Source organism: Lonchura striata, chromosome 3 (genome assembly GCF_046129695.1).
Source record: "Lonchura striata isolate bLonStr1 chromosome 3, bLonStr1.mat, whole genome shotgun sequence".
Taxonomy (NCBI): Eukaryota; Metazoa; Chordata; class Aves; order Passeriformes; family Estrildidae; genus Lonchura; species Lonchura striata.
The window spans coordinates 50,071,756-50,093,151 of record NC_134605.1 but is presented as its reverse complement, the minus strand read 5'-3'; the positions used below and the strand labels follow the sequence as shown (position 1 = coordinate 50,093,151).

Genomic DNA, 21,396 nt, shown 5'->3' with positions numbered 1-21,396 from the left:
TTTCTTAACTTCAACCATTTCCTATTTCTTTGGAAAAGGATCATTACTTTTATGATTTTTTGCTTCCATTCAGAATATAACAGTCAGATAAAATTTATTTGCTTTAAAAGAGGTATTAGCTCACTTTTGGATTTGGTTTTTTTGAGGAGGGGAGTGAGGGTTTTGTTGGTTTTTTTGTATGTTTGGGTGGTTTGCGGGTTTTTTTGTTTGCTGTTTTTGTTTGATTGCTTGGTCAGTTGGTTGGGTTTTTTTTTCCACCATCCATTTTAGTACTGGATAGAGCTGAACAAAACAGTCATAGTTACAAAAAAAAAAAAAAAAAAATTTGGTTTCATTCCCCTGAGAAAAGAAATGTGTAGAGAATCTAAGATGACAACACCACTCTACAAAAAGTAAATTTAAGAATATTGTATTCAGTTTCTGTTAAAACTCCAGCAATTTTGAACAGAAAAAGAAGAAATTATGGCTTAGCATTCTCCTTGCTCCAAAAGAAACTTCTTTATGGATTTTTGTGAATTAATTTTAAATCCCTATGTGTGTATTATTCACCAAATGTGAAAGGCAAAGCTATGGCAAAACAGCTGAAAGGGACAGACTTAAAAGCCTTTGTGTGATCCTCATATGAGAAGAGTGAACTACAACCACCAAAATGTCCTCTCACTGCTCTGAGATGTTATAAGGAGATGTTATAAGGCTTTGGGTTAGACCTCCCCTCATCTCCCCAGTGCCATGTGAACATCAAAACCAGGACTAACTACAAATTGTTCTTCCTCCTGTTAGTTCCTTTCTGGATCTTTTCATGCCTCAGGGAGGTCCTGAGGTTCTCATAAACAATTTTCACATGGTTAAAATACCCACTTGGTTCACTTCTAGACCTTTCTTAGCCTCAGAGAAACCTACATGAATACTCTGATTTCTCTTTTCAGAAAAAAAAAAAATCACTCCTTTTCTGTTTCCTGAAGAATGCTTATGTTTTACAGTCTCCACAATATCATCCTTCACAAGGAAAAGTGACAGAGCATGTCTGAGTATTTATGGACAGTGGAAGTGGTCCAACACTACAGGAGAAAAAAAAAAAAAAACTTTTATTTTTTTGAAAATCCACTTTTTCTCAGCTTCTTTTCTCTGGAAGATGTATGTCTGCTCATTAACTTGTAAGTCTTATACAGAGTATGAACAGGACAATCTAAGACAATCCCAGAATATCGGACCTCTCTCCCTAGAGAAACACATTTACCCTTACTCATGAAGAAGCTTCTTTCTCCAAATCTGCACCCAAGTTGCCAGCAGTAACAAAGGCATTTCAGTTCACTTGAGATGTTTCCACCAGATTCTTTACGACTTCTCAACCTCTATAATGGCATGATGTCTAAGAGGAGTCAGGACTTGCTGATGAATGTCACCCTTTGGAAATCTACTACTTCTCACCATGCAATCAAACCAGGGACCAGAAAAGATGTGAGAGAAAATTAAGAATAAATTTATTTCAATACATTACAAAGATTATATTAAAAGGAATACATACTACCTTTGGAGAAAAACATAAAGAAAAATTACAAAAATACACGTAGTGCTCCTTAGATGCTCTGTTTAGAGTGTCTCTTCTCTGGTTAGTTGGCAGAACCAAGACATGAAACTAGTGGAATATTTTTGACATTTTTCAGCTCTTGAAAAAACTGGCACAGCTTTCTTGAGTAAGAACTATTAATGGAATAAATAGTAAGAAAACCTGAGTGTAAATACACCATTGTATTTTTCCTGTAATTTTTAATCTTGGTAGTTAATTTAATAGAGAAAAATTTCAAATTCTCTGCAAATGAAATATAGTTTGCTCCCTAAAGTGCAGCCTGTTGCTGGATTGTCCTAGAGAGGTTTAATACTTTAGTTATTAACAAAGAAACACATGGTTATACTGGCTTTTCTGTGTAAACTGGGCATGACAGGCAAATTTTTAGAATTTGCACACACAAGGTCATTTCACTACATAATTTTTCTAAGTTGTACACACTTGAGTTATTTAAGCAATTTGAGCTGTTGTATAGTTGCATAATATTTCTATTGGCTTTTTCTAACAACTACATGTGATCATGAATGAGAAAATGGTGGAGGTAAGGCACACCTTTATTAGCTGTATCTTAATCACAGCTAGTCTTATTTCAAATATGACCTCAGCAAGAAAATTTTAGTTTTTGTAACAAGAGTTGTTGTTCTGTAGTTGTCAAGTATATGGACCCAAACCAAACTTGCCCCCAAATTCTTTCTACTCTTCTCTGTCTCACCTCTACTTTCTCTAAGCTATCATATAGAACATTCCATCTTCTATATCAGGATTAAAAAGAAAGATGAAGAAAATCATTCTATCAGTTACAGGTTAAGAAAAAAAAAACAACTCCCTCAGGCAGATGGGCCCTTTCACTTATCCCTTTCCAGCTCTGAGACCAATCCAGGTCTCAAAGTGGTAAGGAGCAAGCATGGCCTGTCTCCTGAGACACTGTAAACACCACAGAGATGACCAAGATAAGCCTGGCCTGGGGCTAAGGTTGCTCTTTCAGGCAGCTTGGGAAGACATTGGAACAGGCACCACAGTTTCAGCTGAAACCCAGCAACTCATTAAAACATTGTGACAGTCAGCAGTACAGAAAACAGCTTTAAACAGCAATACAGATAACAGGTTAAGCTCTTTTCCCTCTCTGGTCTTGGACCAGCATGAGATTTGTATGATTGAGCACAAAGCTGATGAAATGTCTGACTAAATGTATTACCAATAAAACCAATCTGACACAAGGGCTCAAGACATCCATGCTTCTGTCATTCAAGTTGCCTTATATCACAGCTGAGTAAAACAGGGCAGAAAATCACAAGAAAACCAGAAATTCTTTGAAGTCTTTTAACTGAAAAGAGATAAATATGTTAAGATACAACTAAAGTAAGTTTAAAAGAGCAAGGTTTTCCAGTGAACAATACCCCCCCCCTTATTTTTAATATAATTTTATAACTCTGAGTTACTAAAAAGAAAATAAGGAGTGTATTTATTGAAAAGTCTGCTTTTGTCTGAAAATAATATTTTTATCAGTTATCAACAGAGAGAAACTTAAGACTGAAGCAAGTAAATGCTATCAGCTGCAAACTACTTAAAAGACTATGAAGTTCCACAGTACGTGTGGGTCACTGGAACAATGGTGCATACTAGGGGACAATTTAGTACTTCTCTGTCTAAGAAACATGGTTATATTTTGAGTATAGGTTTGGTTTGGTTTCTTTTTTTAAGAACAAAGAAGACTGCAAAATTGGAGTATCTTATTGTTAGCATTCCGCATCAGCATCTAATTAATTAAAACATAGAAAATACATTTTTCCATTTTTATGTATGCAATCTTGAGAATTCTCCTTTTCAAGGTGCGTTTAAGAGATGAGGCCAACTCTCTTACTCCACAAAAAGGGTTTTGTGGAACTGCAGTGCAGTGGTTGCAAGAAGGCAAAGCATACTTTTGGAGTTCTTTTCCCAGCATTTTTTAGACAGTCTATGAATTAGTAAAAATGGGAATAGCATTCAGCTACCTTGAAAATTCAGAAAATTCTGAATGCTGAATTCAGAAAATTTAGCATCCAGACTTTTTATTGCATAAAAGAAATATTAGCATTTAATATTACAATTAAGACTCTGTGATTCAGCTTTATGTAAAAATCCATGATTTTAAGAAGTTAATATGTAAAAGACTAATTCTGTAAAGCAAGAAAGAATGTCTCTCCATTTACTTGAACCAGCAGAATTTGACCCAAATTATTATTTGCCTCTGACATGGATCTTGTGTTGCTGAAGTGTATGAAAAGAATTTCTAAATCAGCAACCCACAACTATAATTTGCCAGTATGTGGCTTCATATCAGGGGTTGCAAAGAAATGTTTGTTTTTATTATGTGAAATATGGATGTCTCCCACGAAACTCAGAACTGCGCATTAATATAAATTTGGAGTAAAATAATCAAAAGGGGCATACTTGGTAGCACCATGAAATGAAACAAAACAGAAAATCTGAAGAATTTTTTTTAGCTATATTACTCTTAAACTTAATAATATTTAATAGCTGGAAGCTATTGAAATAGCATTAAATAATTTAATTTGATCCTATGTTAGATTTTACCCAGGTACCTGTAAATAAATCTGTTCATAAAAATGTTTGTATTCTCAGATAACTATGTTGCATGTCCCAAGTATAGACAAGGGTTTGGCTCTCAGTAGTGACAGATGCTAGCTAAGCCAAGATGGATGATGTGAGCAGCAACCATTTGAGTAACTGCTGAAGGAAGCAAAAGTTCTTGTTTACCCAGAGACAAAACTCTTTCCTAGTTCTGCACGTAATAGTATGAGCCTAGTAAACATCTCAGCCTTGAAAGTACCTCAGCACAACTTTCCTTCTAAAAAAGAGATTTAGTCCTACCTTGTAACTCTTCTGCAGTTCTGCTTTTGTGATCCACCTTTGAACCATCCCAAGGAACTTCAGGGCTGAGCAAGGACAAATATAGCATAGGGGAAAGCTTAAAAGTGTTGTTTGGAAATTACCTAACCATCGGTTTAGCAGCAACTCCTATTAAAAAAGAAAAACACATCATGGAATGAATAATCAAACCACTGTGTGACTGAAGTAGCACTCATTTCTGTTGAAAATACATTGGGTCAGATCATAGTTTCTTTCTGTGAAATGAGTAACATGTTTTGAGAGGGTAACACTGTGCATAAGGAAGAGGTAGCAGATGCCATATATCCATCTTTTGTAGAGTTTTTGACACTTTTTCATATATCTCTAGTCTGTTCATGCAGATGTTACATACTCTGGAGGAAATATGCACACTGAAGGTACAAAACTTGCAGAAAACCTATTTAGAAGTAGCTTTAGAAGTATCATTATTTCACTACTAATATGAAATCTGCAGGAGTCTGCCCTACGGCCGATACTGTTTGATGCATTAGTTCTTGAAATGGGTTGTAAAGTAAAGAGGAAGCTTTTTAAACTGGCAGTTACACACCAGCCTGTGAGGAACTGCAAGCATTTTGAGCAGGAGAGCTATAATTCAAAGTGATCTTGACAAACAGGAAATAAATCTGAAAAAGGACACTGTAATTCAGTAAGGACATGTACAAGATGTAGATGCAGAGCAACAAGCCTACATACAAGTTGGGAAATGTTTAGCTGGCAGCTGGGCTGAAAAGGATCTGAAACTCCAGGACTGACATGCTGTATGTGAGTCAACAGTATCAATGCCATTGATAAAAAGCACACATGATTACCACGAAGGAGATTGATAAAGTTGTTATTCCACCTTTTTCAACTCTAAGGGCTTACCTGCAGTACTGTGCTTAATTCAGGTACATTTTAAGAGAGATTTGGACAAATTCCAGAGTCTAACAAAAAGCAACAGGCATGGCTAAAATCTCTAACACATCATCTATGAGGATAGACCAAAAGCACCAAGATTGTTCGGGCTGAAGAAAAGACCAAGGGGAAAAATAATTTCAGTGTTCAAGTTCTGAAGAACATTCCTCCTAACTGATGCATAGAGGAAAGCAATAATATACTCTATTTGCAGGTAATAGGAGTAATAGGCATATGCATGGCAGCATAAAAGGCATTATTAGCTGATGCAATTGTCCCACTCTACTCAGCACTTGACAGGCTACGCCTGCAAACAAAGAAAAGATGCAGACAGCCTAGTGAGGGTCCAAAGAAGGGACAGAATGATGATCAAAGATTGAAGGAGTTAGGTCTTTTCTCCCTGGAGAACACAGGGCTCAGAGGAACCTCATCACAGTATTACAGTACTTAAAGGGTGTCTACAAGGAGACCAGAGGACCTCTCTTCACAAAGAGCCGCATGGAAAAGACAAAGGGCAATTGGTACAGGTTGCACTGGGAGAGGGTTCATCTCTAAATAAAACAGAAATTGTGAAAGTTGTCAATCAATGGAACAGCATCCTTAGGGACATGGTAGAGGCCCCACTGCTGGAGGTTTTCCAGATGCTGCTGGACAGGGTGCTAGATAAGCCCATCTAGGAAGGCTTCCTTTCACATGAAAAATTGGACCAGATTATCTTTTGAGATCTTTTCCAACACATGTTGTTCTATGAACTTTTTCAGACCTTAAGTAAAAATGCAGCAGCAAACAGTGGGTGAAGAGGATGTGTAAACTCCAACTCTGGAAAATTTTTAAGAATAGTCTATGATGATATGTACATGATTTGCCTTGCCTTAGAGAGGACAAAGAGACTGCAGGTCACTTTGGAGTCCTGTGTTCTATGATTCTGGCACAAGCATATGAAATAGACTTTTCTCTCCACTGCTCACTTGATTTGTACCAATTGCTGCAACTACTAAAAGAGGTAAGTAGAATTAATACAGTGAGGCTGAGAAAGGCAGGCTCTACCAGTGTATTAAAAAATAAATAAGTTTGGGTAGTGCAAACAAAACGTGAGAGCTATGAAACATCAAAATTACACAATAATTCCAAGTACAGTAAAAAGCAAAGTGAGAACTATAAGCAATTTCATAACCATTCACTAGTAACTGGACTTATGTATATAAGAATGAAGATTCAAGTGTATTCCAGCTTTATCTAATAATGCAGAGAAGTGAACTGCAGTGGGAAATAGAAAACCAAAACCATTTAGAGAAGGTGATTCAATAAGCTGTATATGAAAGCCTGAGAGACTTGAGGTAATGCAAAAATAATCTTTAGCTCTTTGAGGATCTGCAGGCCCAGGTAAGAGAAATAATCAAGAGACCAGAGATCTGCCATGTAAAAGTAGAATAACTGAATCAAGAGCTGAAATGGAGAATGATAGAAAATTACTGCATTTATAGGTAGAACCAGATACCCCTGATCTTGGGAAAAGACTGCTAGTAAAATAACCTTAGCCATTAAGCAGTTTGCAAAATCATAAAAACACCTAGCAAGAAACAAAATACCAAAGAGATAGGTAGAAGTATCTAGTAAGTATTTCAGGAGTAAATCAATTAACATTGATCCTGCTATTTTCTAATACATTGGTATTATATAATAGGTTTTCCATTTGAGTGATTTATGTACTTGCATTTGAGATCTTTGTCCCTGATGTGGTCAGGCTGCTATGCCCTCAATTTGAAAAGCCTTTTTGCAGTGACAGTAGCAAAACATATAGGTATTAAATTCTGCATCCTGAAGCAAAAAATTTAAGTAACAAGAAGGACAAACTGCCTTTAGATTACATGGCTTAATAGCAAGAAGATATAAAAAGGCTATAGGTAATTGTATCAGGAAAGAAAAAAATGTTACAAATACAAAAGAAAAGAGGCAATACTACATTTAGTACAAATTCTGTCTGTGTTTGAAGAGTAGACAGAGAACCTTGACAGAAAAACATCAAACAGAAGGAAAATAAGAAGGATCAAGGACAGCTATTAGATTTCTGCTTTCAGAAAAAAATAACTGAATTAATAAATGCACAATGAAATGAGAAACAGACAAAAGGAAAACTTTTTGCCAAAAATGTTTTTATAAATGAAGTCTCGCCTGTACTCAGAAGGTAACAGAATCAAGACAGGCATGTAAGTAGGATTTAGAAAGTGTACAGTTGATAAAATGTAGATAGAAACAATAGCTAAAATAGATACTCATTATGAATTGTGACAGGGTGAAGATATATTAAAACTCCCTGACCAGATGGAATTCTTAAAGTACTCTAGAGATGGCAACAGATGTTTGTAAGGTTAGGTAACACTGAAAACTGAATAGCACAAAAGTATCTTCAGTCAATTCCTCATCTCTTGCTCAACAGAACAGGTAGAAGAGTCTTAGGTGTTTTCTATGTTGAGTATATGAATTGCAGGAATTTTTTTAAAACTACAAGCGTCTTTACAAGCAATTTGTGTTTTTGCTGTGCACAGTAGTTAAAGAGAAACATTTTATGAAAAGTAGTGTTCTGTTCCTTTTGCTTTCAATCATCAAACCATTTGCATGTTTAATTAGTAATTCACTAACTTTCATTTTGAGTTCATATTACTCAGAAATTACTCTAAATGTCAACTTGCACTGACTTCTAAAGCATCTTGATAAACCTCATATGTAACCTCATATGTAAACCTCAAACTTTAACAGAGCAGTTCATTTAAGTGAGACAAATTAAAGCTGAGGTTTTTGTTTTTGCTTGGCAGATACCAAAAGTGACTATAGCACAGTACCAGCACATCATCCTAGCAGAGGCAGAATTACCACATAATGCAGTGCCCATCACTGCAGAAATAATCTGCATGTTAGGTTGAATGCAAAATTTTAGTACAAAACAAAGATGAGATTTTTCAGGTTATTTGGTCCCAGTCAAAACTTATTCCATCTTTCTTGCAGACTGAATAAATTTTAAAAGTTGCTTCAAGCTGTCTTTTCTTTGACTGCTATTTAGACATGCTCAAGCACAAAGTGCTCTCTACAAACACCAGCTCCATCTTATGCATTGGCCAAGTGCAACACATTCAAGTGGATCCCCAGAGTCCACCTAGAAAGGGCTCAGATTTCAGTACAAGTCCAAAATTATGTTACCCCTTGGCTAATCACAAAAAGATTATAAATTTTAATGGCTCTGATATAAAAACATAAATTGCACAAAACAGTAATGTTTTTGATAAATATGGCTTGAAAATTTGTCATGAAGGCAAACAAATTTACATTGGTTCATTTACTTCTCAACTATCTTCAGTGAAGGTCTAGCATGACTCCACAACAGATTGATTAAAATAACAGCAAGGATTCACAACATATTTGCAATAGAACTATTAAAGTATTCCCCAAGTTTAAATATGGCCACTCTTTTGCTGACAATACTGATTCTTACTCAAACAAAAGTAAGAATCCACAGCAGTGAAAGCATAGAAAGAACTGAACATTAATAAAATACTGAAGAATAAAATATCCCAGAGAGATAAATAATAATGTTTAAAAAGATAGGCTTGAAGACTGAAAAAGAAGAGTTATCAGAACCTACCAAAGGACTACAAACAAAAGTCTCCAAACTGATTTCATAAAAAGCCCCAACCCTGAAAAAAAAAAAAAATATACGAGATTAATTACATCAACAATTACAGTCTGAAACAAAACAAGCAGATTTTAAATAATAAATTACTGTTCTGAAAAAAACATGGTGGGAAGTAGTCTACAAATAAAATACTATTAACTGTAGGATACAATAGGGATATTCAGGAGATTCATTACTCTTTATTTATTACTCTTTATTGTATGGCTAATAAACAGCACAAAAGGAATACAATTTAATTGAAACATTTGTAAAGATGCACTAACCATACGAGGGGAACAATGGTATTTTGAAAAGTTAAAAAGCAGCACTGCTGCACTTAGTTACAGACAAATTCTATCTTCAATGATTTGAGAACACTTCAGAAAAATTAGATTTAACATCATATGCTGTTACACTGCCATCCTGTGGCAGAGTACCCAAAGGTTTCTGTGAACATAAGTTTTCCAAATGATAATCTTCTTTCAAAAAGACTTAACATTCTACTCCTGAAGACAGGAAAACATCAGTAGAGATTTAGCTATACTTCAGGAAATGCTGCTCAAGAAGCACTAACTTTAGTGAAAACACAATAAAATTTTTCTTCAGAGGGTTCATGACCTCATTGTCTGGACACAAGTTTTGAACCCATGTCTTCTGAAACCTAGTTTTCTGGCAGTTAAATAAAATGAGTTTACCTTCTTTTCTCCATGTTGCAAAATAAACAGATATGTTCTAGTATGTTGAAAATACTGGTATACCATCTGAGATACAAGGGAGTGTTCATGTGACTTTACTAATAATTTCAGTCCAATTAAAATGAAAAGAGTCTTACATTTCCTATTAATACCAGATCCTAGGATTGTGCCACCTCATAGCTTCAGCCTTGCTTCAATGGATAAGTAAGATGACTTATAAATAAGATGACTAAGACTTGATTGCCTTAAAAGATTTTAAAACCCTGAATTGGAAATATGTTCAAATAGGGTGGGAGGAGGGAAAAGAGTAGGTTTCTTTAAATGCTTTGCTGAATTGTAATGTAAGAATTTTTTGCATTTGGCCTGTAAGTAAAAAATTCAGTAGACTGTGAAAAAAGTTTTCTGCAGTACAGAATTTATGAGAACAATGAAGAACAACACTTCACACAAAGGTGATAAAGAAAAAGAAGACCCATGGTCATAATTGGTTTTGTACCTACTCCAGGAAACACTTTGACATAGTGAACAAAGTCTATGGCTGAACAAAGTCCATGAGGATAAAAGACATTCTTAAACACATGCAAAACTCTTTTCTGAAGGACTGCTTAGACACCCCTCCTGAACTGACACTCATTTAAGGAGTAGGAAACGAGTCAAGGATTGAACTAACACGGAACTCTTCTCAGGTCAAAGACTTTCAGATCTCTGAGAACCTGCCACAGACATTTAGATTTCAAAAAAAAACCACATACAGCCATTTCTACTGCCAATATCCACATATTTGGGACACACCAACTTTCTGGCATGGTTAGCCCTTATGACTTGTTTTCAAAGCACTAAAAGTAATGCAGTAATCTCAGGATGCAAAACATCTTGCACAACTGGTCTCTAATTATTAAAGAAATTGGTGACTGACTTTAACTTTTTGACGCTTCTTTTTCTTATCAATATCACATATTTAAAATTCTTCTTTTGGTAGCCCCATAAATTGCTCAAGCTTCAACTTATGTGAAACAATCAGATCATTTGCTCAGAATACCAAATACCAGAAACTTGATTATATTTTGCTATCATGAGAAAATAATCAGTTAAACAATTAACTTCTACCAAAATAGCACTGTAGCTTGAAAGCTCTTAGTTATCCAATCCCAAACCTTGTTCCTACTTTGCATACTCAAGTGACACCTAGGGGCTGTCCCTGCATGTGACAGATGTGACAGATTTTACCTTGTGTTGAAAGTTAGGCTGTGACAAAAACCTTGATCTATTGTTCATCATTCTAGATGCCTTTGCAATGATGAGTAAAGCCCAAATATTGTAAAAAAAATTTACTGTCAGGAAACAGAAAAAAATAGATGTGTGACAATGAGGCTGAAATATATACTGCCACATCTTTAGCTGTAATGAAAGTGTGATTATAAACCTCAGGAACAGCTTAATCAGCAGATCATATTATGCACTATGGGAAGTACATCAGAAGAATTGTAAGACATAGGCCCTCACAAGAAGTAACATAGGAAAAAAAGTCTTCTTCAGACCAGCATATCAAACCTTGGCTTACAGTAGCTTTCTATATGGAATATTCTTAACTCCAGAATAGTGATTTTTAATTGTCCCTTTATCTGAGCAATTTCCATATCACACCTAAGTATCACACAATTGAAGGTTCGTAATTTTTGCAAACTATCTCTTAGTGACAGGTGCCAGGTATGGCTGTTACTAAGAAGGTAGCAAATGTTTTATATTAAAATCCCCAAAATTTCTCATCAGTAAAAACAGGTAAAAGAGAAAGCATGACAGAGTTCATTGGCAAGGTTTGCTCTACAGATTGCAAGATGGTAAAAGCACGCAGAGAAAAAGCAAACTGAAATCTGAAATCTGAAATCAATCAAATCAAATAAAAAATTAACTCAACCCCAAAATTATCTATGCAGAGACAGAGGCAAGAGTAAGGATAAGAAAGGGTGAGGGTTAAAGGGAATAAGGGAGAGCCTCCTGTTGAGTCACAGGGTTCAAAGCAGACTCCCCTGCCAAACTTTGCCCCAGACTCAACCAGATGAAAAGGGTATCTACAGCTGAATGCAAAGCAAAGCAGAGCAAATTCTGTCCTGGTCCAGGCTCCTGTGGGCTTGGCCTAGCCCAGTCCAGGCACAGGGCATTTTGGAATGGGATGGGTGGGGACAGGACAGGTGTGCCCAGGATGGAGGCTCCGAGGCCTCAGTACTCACCTCAGCAGGGAAGGCATGAGCAGCCCCGAGCCTTTCCCGAGTGCTGCTTCCCTTGCATTGCCAGGCAGTGCTCAGACTAAAGGCAAGAACAAACCCACTGACCTGCTCTCTCTCAGAATTAAAAAAAACCAAACACTTAGGTGCTTGACTGTAATGAAATAATATAATTCTAACAATCCCCAACATGACTGAGGACTATCTTAATGCAAGTATTACATAAATTAATAATGTCTTCAGTCCTAGTCTTTGTCATGCCTTTATTCTGAGGGAGAGCATGGAAAATGGATGCACAAATTTTCTGGCCAAACTAGGAAAATAATCTTTTTCTGAAGCAAAGGAGGAGATGCCCAGGATGGGAGCTTGTGTGCTGTGTAAATTCCTATACTTTAAGGTACAAGTACAGCAAACAAGTAATGAGGATCAGTTCCAGAAATCCACAGAGATTATTTATATATACAACAACCAGCCTAGAGTTTACTCATTACTGAGCTATGTTTGGCTGCAAAGCCATCTTGACAGATGAAGTAAAAATTGGATGTCATCTTTGCTAAGAGGGAAGCCCAGAAACCCTGAAAGTTTTCTTTCATGTATATGATTTATCCTGCCTTGAAAATGCCTAAGTGTTAGGGTATTTCCAGAACTAAACTTGAGATTGTGCCATTTTCAAACTTCAGAGTAAAATTCTCTCCAACTGACTGAGCAGACTCATATTTCATCCTCCTCAAGCATCTGAAACAGCTCTTCTATCTGGAACATATGCACTTCCTGTAAGGGGCAAGAACCATCTCTTACCATTATGTGATTTTGAGTTGGAGTTAACACATTAGAAAGAAGAAAGCTGTTCACAAGACTAAAGAGGTTTCCCTTGGCAGAAGATATTTTCATTTAACCTTTCTGATTTTATACAGTGCTTCTGTTCACACAGATGGGGGAGACCCACAGATGGTCACAGTGCTGTTGGACTACACCCTCCTGTCTTGGCTGCCATTCCCTGTGCTTTGGGACACAGTCACAGAGCTCTGGTAAATTCTCTGCAGCCCTTTGCTCTCCAGTCTGCCAAGGCACTTCTACCCTTCTGCAGGAGAAACTTAACCCTGAGTTACTGCAACTGATTCCCTTAATGGCTCATGCCAAAGGCATTGAATTTGCAGCCAGGGAACTCAAGGTTTGAACTTGGAGCACACTATTTACCTACTTTGGGGAAACTGCCGGAGGGAGTTTTTTCTGCCCTGTTTTTTCCTTATAGTGCCTCAGTGATGCAAGGGGAGTTCCTCCAAGAAAGAGGAAGAAGATCCCATATTTGACCCTAAAGAAAGGATGTGCAATGGCCACTATCTGCAGCGCAGTAGGTATGTCTTCATTGTCACTTTACCACAAGTAACTTGTTCTTCAGCTCTTATCTTCAGTTTAAGTTATCTCTATTGCACGAAAAGACCATCCTCACAAGTGATAGCCAGGAACAGGCATTTTACTTTGCATTCACATCTTCCCTTATTTTCTTTGTGTAGACAATGCCTGAAGCTCCCTGCTCAGCTTTGCCAAGAAAAATGCTTTGTTCCTGGTTCATGACATTAGCTTTTGTGGTAACATCCTTGGAGAAGTGTGGGGGGGGGGTAGATAAGCTTTCAGAAAAAGGCTTACAGCTAACTGCCATAAGGGCAGCATGAAGGATAAATCTCTTCCTCTAAGAATTATTAAGCACTGTGATCCCTCAATGCTGCTGCCTCATTTCCTAGAAAACATACATCATGTCCAACAGATAATACAGTTCTTGTACATTGCTGACTTCAGCCCACCTTTCTGCTGGTGCTGGCAGTCTTACCAGTGCATGTGTTAGGAATGTTGCTTCAACTAGTTTTCAGTGTTTTAAGTTTGGCTTTTCACTGTCTCATCTGCACCACGCTTCATATTCTGAGAGGCGAGCGGCATCTCAGAGTGATGCTCTTGGAAGGATGAGGCCCATGTTCTGCAGCTAACAGCCACAAAACTTTGGTATGCATCTAGAAAGAGATGTCACTGGACATTATTCCATCAGCTTTCCTAGGGATCCTCTTTTACACTGGGCTTCACATACACATTCCTTCTGACTAGATTGTAGGCCCTACTGGGGCTCCTCCCTTGCTTGCAAAGTACCTGGCAGGGTAGAAACCTGCCTCAGCAGAGAAGAAAAGTCAGCTAAAGGGAGACACTGAGTGGTTAAACACTGTGATTCAATGAGAATCTCCAGATGAGATGGTGAAAGCTGGACAGAATCCAGGCCAGGGTGACTGACAGACTGAATGTTCAAGTGCTATGCTCAGCAGGTTGGTAAATCCCAGCTTGCAAGGGAGCAAGGCTTTATAGGGTCAGCCTGTGAGCATGCACTGCTCTGCAAAGTCTTCACTTTCCACCCAGAAAATCATCCTGCTGCTGAGATCCTACAGAACTACTTGCTTCCTGTGACTTGTTTGATGAGCATATGGATAGTCTCTTTCCTTTAATTCCTCATAATAAACAAGCAATCAAAATACTGGGAATAAAATCACAAAGTGGAGCATTGGGGGAACTGTTTGCCAAAGCCTTCCCTCACTGCAATGTCCCAGGCTCAACCCAGGCCAGCAGCAGAGCTCACAGATTTTTATGCAGATATCTGTCTTAGAATCAGTGTCTTACGAGGAAAACTTTTTAACAAGCAATGAAAAGCAGAATCTACTTTAAACAATATGTGTATGAAGGCCTAGAAAAGTCCCAAAGCTCTCCCAAAGCACAGACCACTTTCCCAGTCTGGCACACTCTCAGGATAGCCCAAGGAGGCCCTGCTCAGCCAAGTCTGACCCAGTGGTACCTTGCAGAATCCAGTCCCAAGAGCAGAAAGTTGCCCCAAAAAGGCACTGTGGAGCAGTTGCAGGTGAAGCAGTGAGCTTAGCTCTCCCAGTTATTGCCATCTCTTGAACCATCACAAACAGTGGTCTGATAATACCAAACACACTCTTAGGCTTTTAAAATATAAAGTTCTGAATCTGCATCAAAATCTGCATTTCTGAGTCTTATAATGTGAAGATGATTTCCACAAAAGAGGTAAGCAGGGGCAGGTGCCACATAAGCTTTCATCCTCGGTATTTTTTAACTTGTTTTATTAGTTTCATGCTATGGTTTTTCTAAGAAATTGACATCAGAGAAGTAACAGCTAAAGGCCTGAATGTTTTAGATACAATGTTGTCTTGCCAGTGATCTAGCAGAAGGACATTCAAAAAAAAGAGCTGCATCCTTCAGCACAATGACATGAAAGCCTGTGGGTTTTAGTTAAAAAGTAACATTGTCACATGGCCTGAACTGGTAAGACACGAGACATACTGAGAGCACTTCCACGACCTTAGCAACAGCTTTGATCCTTTCCAGAGCAAAAGAGAGTACTCTTTATTTTGCTCAGCTTGAAAGGTATGAACTATGACACTTTGATAGACAAGATTTTTCCCACACACATAAGAATCAAAGAATCAGAAAGTGATTTGGGTTGGAAGTGACCTTTAAAGGTCATCTAGTCCAGCCCTCCTGCAATGAGCAAGGACATCTTCACCTACACCAGGCTGCGCAGAGCCCCGTCCAGCCTAGCCTTGAACCCTTCCAAGGTCGGAGCATCTACGACCTCTCTGAGAAACCTGTTCCAGTGTTTTGCCATTCTCATAGTAAAAAATTTCTTCCTTAAACCTGGTCTGAATCTACCTAATTTTGGTTTAAAACCATTGTTCAGTCACAACAGACCCTGATTTTCAGTCCATCCCTGTTTCTTATAAGCCCCCTTTAGCTTCCCTTCCCCCACAAACATGGACTAACACGGGAAAGAGGCTGCTTTATTTTCTTCCTTGACTTTTTAATCCAATGTTATTAGGACTGTAACTGTCCAAGTCACCGGTTTCCTAACATTTCTTGTCCCTGCAGGAAATCTTATCAGAACAGTAAAGTTAAGATGAATACTTAAACACTGGGGCCATGCTATCACTGGAAAAGTTAGTATGTGAAGAAATATGCTTCAATTTTAACTAATTTTAACTAATTTTATCTTAGATGTTAGAAGCTCACTGCTTGTTTTTGGAAAACTACATTTAACAAAAACATTCTCCCTCCTCTAAATATCCCTGGCTTCTCCATTAATTCTATAGCTCAGACTAATCAAAATAATAATTTTTCAGTCTGTGACGCATACTAAAAACCTGAGGATCAAGTGTAATTGATGATACATGATGGGAAAATTGTTAGGCTAGTAACTATTAGGATTTCCCTTTTAAAAAAACTAGAAGGCAGATTTCTTTTAATGCTGTATGAAAAGAACATTGTTTATGTACTACTCAAGCATGAGGAAACACAAAACTTGTTTGCTTATGCCACCTGATGTCTGCTCAGTTGTGCACTGTGGTCATGTTTAATCCTGATTCTTTGGGCTTTACATGTGTGCTCAGCTGTGCAGGTAGCAAATCATGCAGCACCCTGCAGGTTATTAGCCCATAGTTTCTGCACAGATTGTAATGACTTCTGGCTCAGAATATAAAACATACAGGTTTCTGAGCAAAGACAACTTAAGACATTTTCACAGCCAGTTGTTTATTCCCCATCTGTTTACAGCAGCTCACTGCTCAATTATGCCAGAGCTATATGTGGTCTACCTATAAAACTGATGGGAGAAGAGAAACATTAAATGTAACCATAGAGCTTTGTAGGATGTTTACAAACCTAGCCTTCACAAGTTTAATCTTAACTCCATTTCAGCAATGAGATTCACACTGCAGCCCCACTAGCACCAATATCAGCATTACCTGTGAGGCATCAGACTTTGAGAGCTTCTAAGCCAGCTGTCCAGCAGGAAAAAAACACACCTCTCTTGAATCTGAGTAAATACTGTTGTAATTTACCTGCTTAAAAATTCTAATTTCACATTTATTACCTCAAAATGGATATTTTTTTGCAACTTACAAGAATTTTGAACTGTCATTCACCCATGATCAGGATATCAATTATTTGGACTAAATTTCTTTTTCACAAAAATCACTTTGTCTAAGTAGATGCATCTGAGGTGGACAATTCCAGCCATTTGATGATTTTAAAGTACATTCCAACTATGAACTAATTGTGTCAGAGACTGTTCTGGTACATGTTACAAGGGGAAGTCCAACATATTTTGTTTTTCATATGTTGGTTTTTCCAACAAAAAGTAATTACTAAATTGGTATGAAAATGAGAATGAAAAATGGTGAAGTTCTGAACCCAGGAAAAAATGTTATTCTAGGTCTACTTTTAGAGCAGTCAGAAGCATTCAGGTATGTCAGCATCCTTAGACATTTCTTCATCATAGCATAGAATGATGGTTCAGTTTCAAAAGGCAACCAAGAATACACTGAACTGCATTACACTCCTAAATCATAATTATTGAAATTAACAGAGAGATGAATATAGAAGGAAAATGGCAAAGAGACAAGGAATAAAGGAACATAATTAGGATTTTCAAACAAGATTGTCTAACTTGCAGCAATGTGCCAGTTTAATCAATTTTAAAAGTAACTAAGTCCTTTGGGGCATTTAAGCTAGAACCAGGGCAGTAGAAAGTGCACAGAGCATTCATTTATGGATGTATTATAACAACAGTACTAAAATTAAATACTACATGATTAAATTTGAGCAACCGAAAAACAACCTCTTTGTGTACCATGAAACCAAATAGGTCTTGTGAGGGGAGGGGAAGGATGATATTAGTGGATTTTTTTTTCATTTTACTACAAGAAGTTTATGGAGTTAGTGGCACAACATCACAGAACCAATGGAGCTCCAATGAGAATTAAGAAACTAGTTGTGCTGGTTTTGCATTGATTGATTTCTGGTGAAGAGGGGAAACGTCAGTGTTGCTTTGCAGTGGTTACCTGCAACATTGCTTCAAATAGCTCAGCTTTTAAAAGGAATTATCTCATCTGCTGAAGCAAAATCTTGATGCTAAAACAGACTATAAATGTTATCATCTATGAAAGTTTATAATGTGGAAATTATCTTAAAAAGCAGCTGAGTTTTATGCTGAACATGACTAAAATGAAAGAATAGGCCCAAGTTTCAGTTTGCAGAAAATAGCTCACTAGTGCAATTGCTGCTCTGTGCAAATGTTTACTGTATTGCTACCATTCTGATAAATCAGAAAATAAAAAAAGATCAAGGTATTCCAAGCAATAGAGTGATGGTATTGTGCTAGGATTCCCATGCTGTTCTATTCACCCATTGTGAAAATAAGGTGCAATACACACTTGGAACCTTGGAATTATCTCACTGGAAAAAGCTAATGACATTTTTCTCTTGGAAAGCTTTTATCAGCTTTTTAAAGTATCCACCTGTTTTTTTTCATTAAAAGCCATATTGCTTGGATGTAAAAAGAACATAATGCAAATATAAAGCAAATTTATAAATAGTACCTGTTATTGTTCAATCAGGATAAAAATCAGATGCATCCCAATAGGGCAGGTAATTAACTCTGTTCTTTGTAGGTTTTACCCTTTTCAGTAATAAAATGTAAAAGATCACTGCCTTTGTTGGTTTTTTTAAATGCTCTGGGATTTGAAAAATACCATAGTACAGAAACAAACTCTTCAGTGTCTCCCAATTCACTTAAAGTTTATCTAGAATTCTTAGGAATTATAGCTTTCCTTTCGTTTTCTCATTTTCTTAAGGAAGTGTTTATAATGACACTCTAAAAACATCTTTCAACCATGCTAAAACAGAGGTATGTGCCAAACTAGGATCCAAGCAAGTATAGTGAGAAGACGTAGCAAGTTCATTCACCACATAAATCTTGACTTGTTCCTGAGGGCTGTTTGGCCTTTATAGCAAAGAGTTGGCCTGCAAAAGAGCATTAATCTTTTACTTATGTGTCACATATTTGTTGCTCACATTTTAAAATGTGCTGATATCCACAGATAGAGCTAACTTAGTTTATCTTAAGAGAAATCTCCTGTGAAATAGTTCAAGTTCTAATTTATGCAGGAGTGATTAAAATGCACGGTTTCTGTTTGTCCTTATTGTAGGAGATTCAAGACTTCACAAAAGATTGCAAGTTCAGCCTGCAAACCACTACAAAAGCACCTGCTATCCTCAGCCCAACTTTTCCATCTGCCAAGGCCCAGTAATAAGGCTCCTTTGTCACCCGCTGTTGCACACACCAACTGCCTGCTGGCTGCCAGCTGAGGAGATGCTTTATGGAAGGCAAGGTTCTAAGATTTGGTAGTAGAGCAGACTTTTAATAGGAACTGTTAAAATGAACAGGGCACTTGCCTTAATGAGATGCAAATTTTGTCCAGTCATTGCAAGACTGACTTGCATGCCTGTGCAACTTACAGAAAACTTTCAGCCATGTTGCCCAGCATGTGAGGAACAGATGTTCTTCAAATTACCTGCACTAGCTTGCAGGCAAATTGAAAAACAGTTTTCTATATACCCCTGATCATTTATTGTGAACTGAAGTAGTTCCCCAAAAATCCTGAAGGTAAAATGTTTTCCGACTACTTCACCGATGTCCTCATCTTATTACACACAACAAAGTCTGAAAAATGCTATCTCTGAATTCTTCAGAAGATGGATGTACTGACTTGAGATCACTGATTTCAGAAAATAATCACTGACAAGCTTGCATAGTGCCTTAATAGGACCACAAAATGCTGGACTTTCCCCTCCAATGTTAATACAAAAAAACATGACAGAAATGAGAATATGTTATTTCTCCAAGAACATATCTCACTTGGGGCTGAGGTCTTTCCATCTATGAGAACCCAAAATTTATTTTTACTGTAAGTGAATAGAAAGCCTATTTTAAGTGACAAATCAGAATCAGCATCTGTTCAGCATGCAATGTGATCCAAGCCTGTGTCACCTCAGAGCATTTTACTTTGAAGCAGTAGTGAGTAACCATTATATTCGTATTCCATATTAACAGAGCCCAACCCAATACTAGTATCTTTATTTGATGTAAGGTAGGAAAAACTTGAATGCTAGGTTACTAGAAAGCATAAAGGGAAAAAATAGCTAATGTGTATCAGAAAGAATCAAGGTTTGAAAAATTCAGAGGTACAGGAAAAAGGAAAATGAGGCAAGAAAATTGTTTAAAGAAAAGCCATTTTGGAATTTTTAAGTACTAGAGGAACTGGCTTATGCTACACCAAAAACCACTCCATATAATACTGCTACCAAGACATCAAACCCTTTGAGTACCAACAAAGTTCCCCTCTCTCCCCCCAAAACTGAGTTTTGTAAGGAAGCATCGATCCGCCCGGTGGGAGAAATGCTGTCTAGGAGTATCCGATGCTTTCACCTCGGATGGTTGCGCTGAAATGCCCAATACCGAGCACCAGCGCTCCCGCGGGAACAAAAAGCTCGTACAAGGAAACTACCAAACCAAACATTAGGAATGCCCACGAAGCTTTATTATATTCCACTTGAAAAAAGGCGAGCAGTCAAGAGTCCCGAGGCAGGCATTTTGCGAGGCTTCTTCCCGGTCAGTCCTTCGGGAACCACAACGGGAGAGGGCCGGGACCAGGAGGACGGAGGGTCAGGACTCGTCGGGCTTGTCGGCGGGCGGCCCGCAGGGCTGCAGCATCTTCTCCATCAGGTTGAAGCGGACGCGCGCCTTGCTCTCGTTCTCGGCGATGGCGAAGTAGTTGAGCAGGTCGAAGTGGCCCATGTAGGAGCAGTACGAGTCGCGGTGCTGGTTCACCAGCCACTCCCACTTGGTGGTGTCGGCGTGCCCCGTGCCGATGTACTTGGACTGCAGGTGCTCCAGCTGGCTGTGGATGGTGTAGCGGTCCGTCATGGCGCGGCGGGCGGGCGGCCGGAGCGCGGGACGGCGGAGCGCGGGACGGCGGGCGGCGGGATGGCGGAGCGCGGGACGGCGGAGCGCGGGACGGCGGGCGGCGGGACGGCGGGCGGCGGGATGGCGGGCGGCGGGGACCGGCCTGGGCGGCGGGGCCGGGTCTGGGCGGCACGAACGGGCCTGTACAGCGGGATTGCTCTGGGGGCCGGGACGCTTTCCGGCGGGCGCGGCAGCGCTTCCCGCCGCGGTTCCTGCCGCAGTGCCCGAAGGGAGCGCGCCGGGAAGAGCCTGCCGGGAGCTGTAGTCTCCTGGGGGGCGGGCCTCGGCGTAAGTTAATATTGATGTCGTAGTGAAAATAGCGTACTGTCGGTCGGATCGCGCCACTTGGCTAATCCATAGTAAGGCAAATGTAGTTAGAAGGCTGAGCCGCCATCTGTAACGCAGGGTTATTCTAAAGCACGTACGTGAGGGTTCAGGCGCCTCAGACTGAGGCAGATGCTCAGCTGAGCCTCGATGCAAAGCCTGGAGCCTCCCGTCAGTTTGCAAAGCAAAGATACGGCTTTGATAGTGATCCATTCACCTGGAATCCAAGGGACCTGCACTGTCAAATCTGGCTACGAAAT

At 38.7% G+C, this 21,396-nt stretch overlaps 1 protein-coding gene across 1 annotated transcript; it reads right to left on the bottom strand.

Annotated features, from left to right (window-relative positions):
- Positions 1-20,365: 20,365 nt before the first annotated feature.
- Positions 20,366-20,851, bottom strand: SF3B5 (splicing factor 3b subunit 5). Its single transcript, XM_021553064.2, has one exon. The coding sequence runs from the start codon at positions 20,771-20,773 to the stop codon at positions 20,513-20,515; it is 261 nt and encodes an 86-aa protein (XP_021408739.1). The 5' UTR covers positions 20,774-20,851; the 3' UTR covers positions 20,366-20,512.
- Positions 20,852-21,396: the final 545 nt, after the last annotated feature.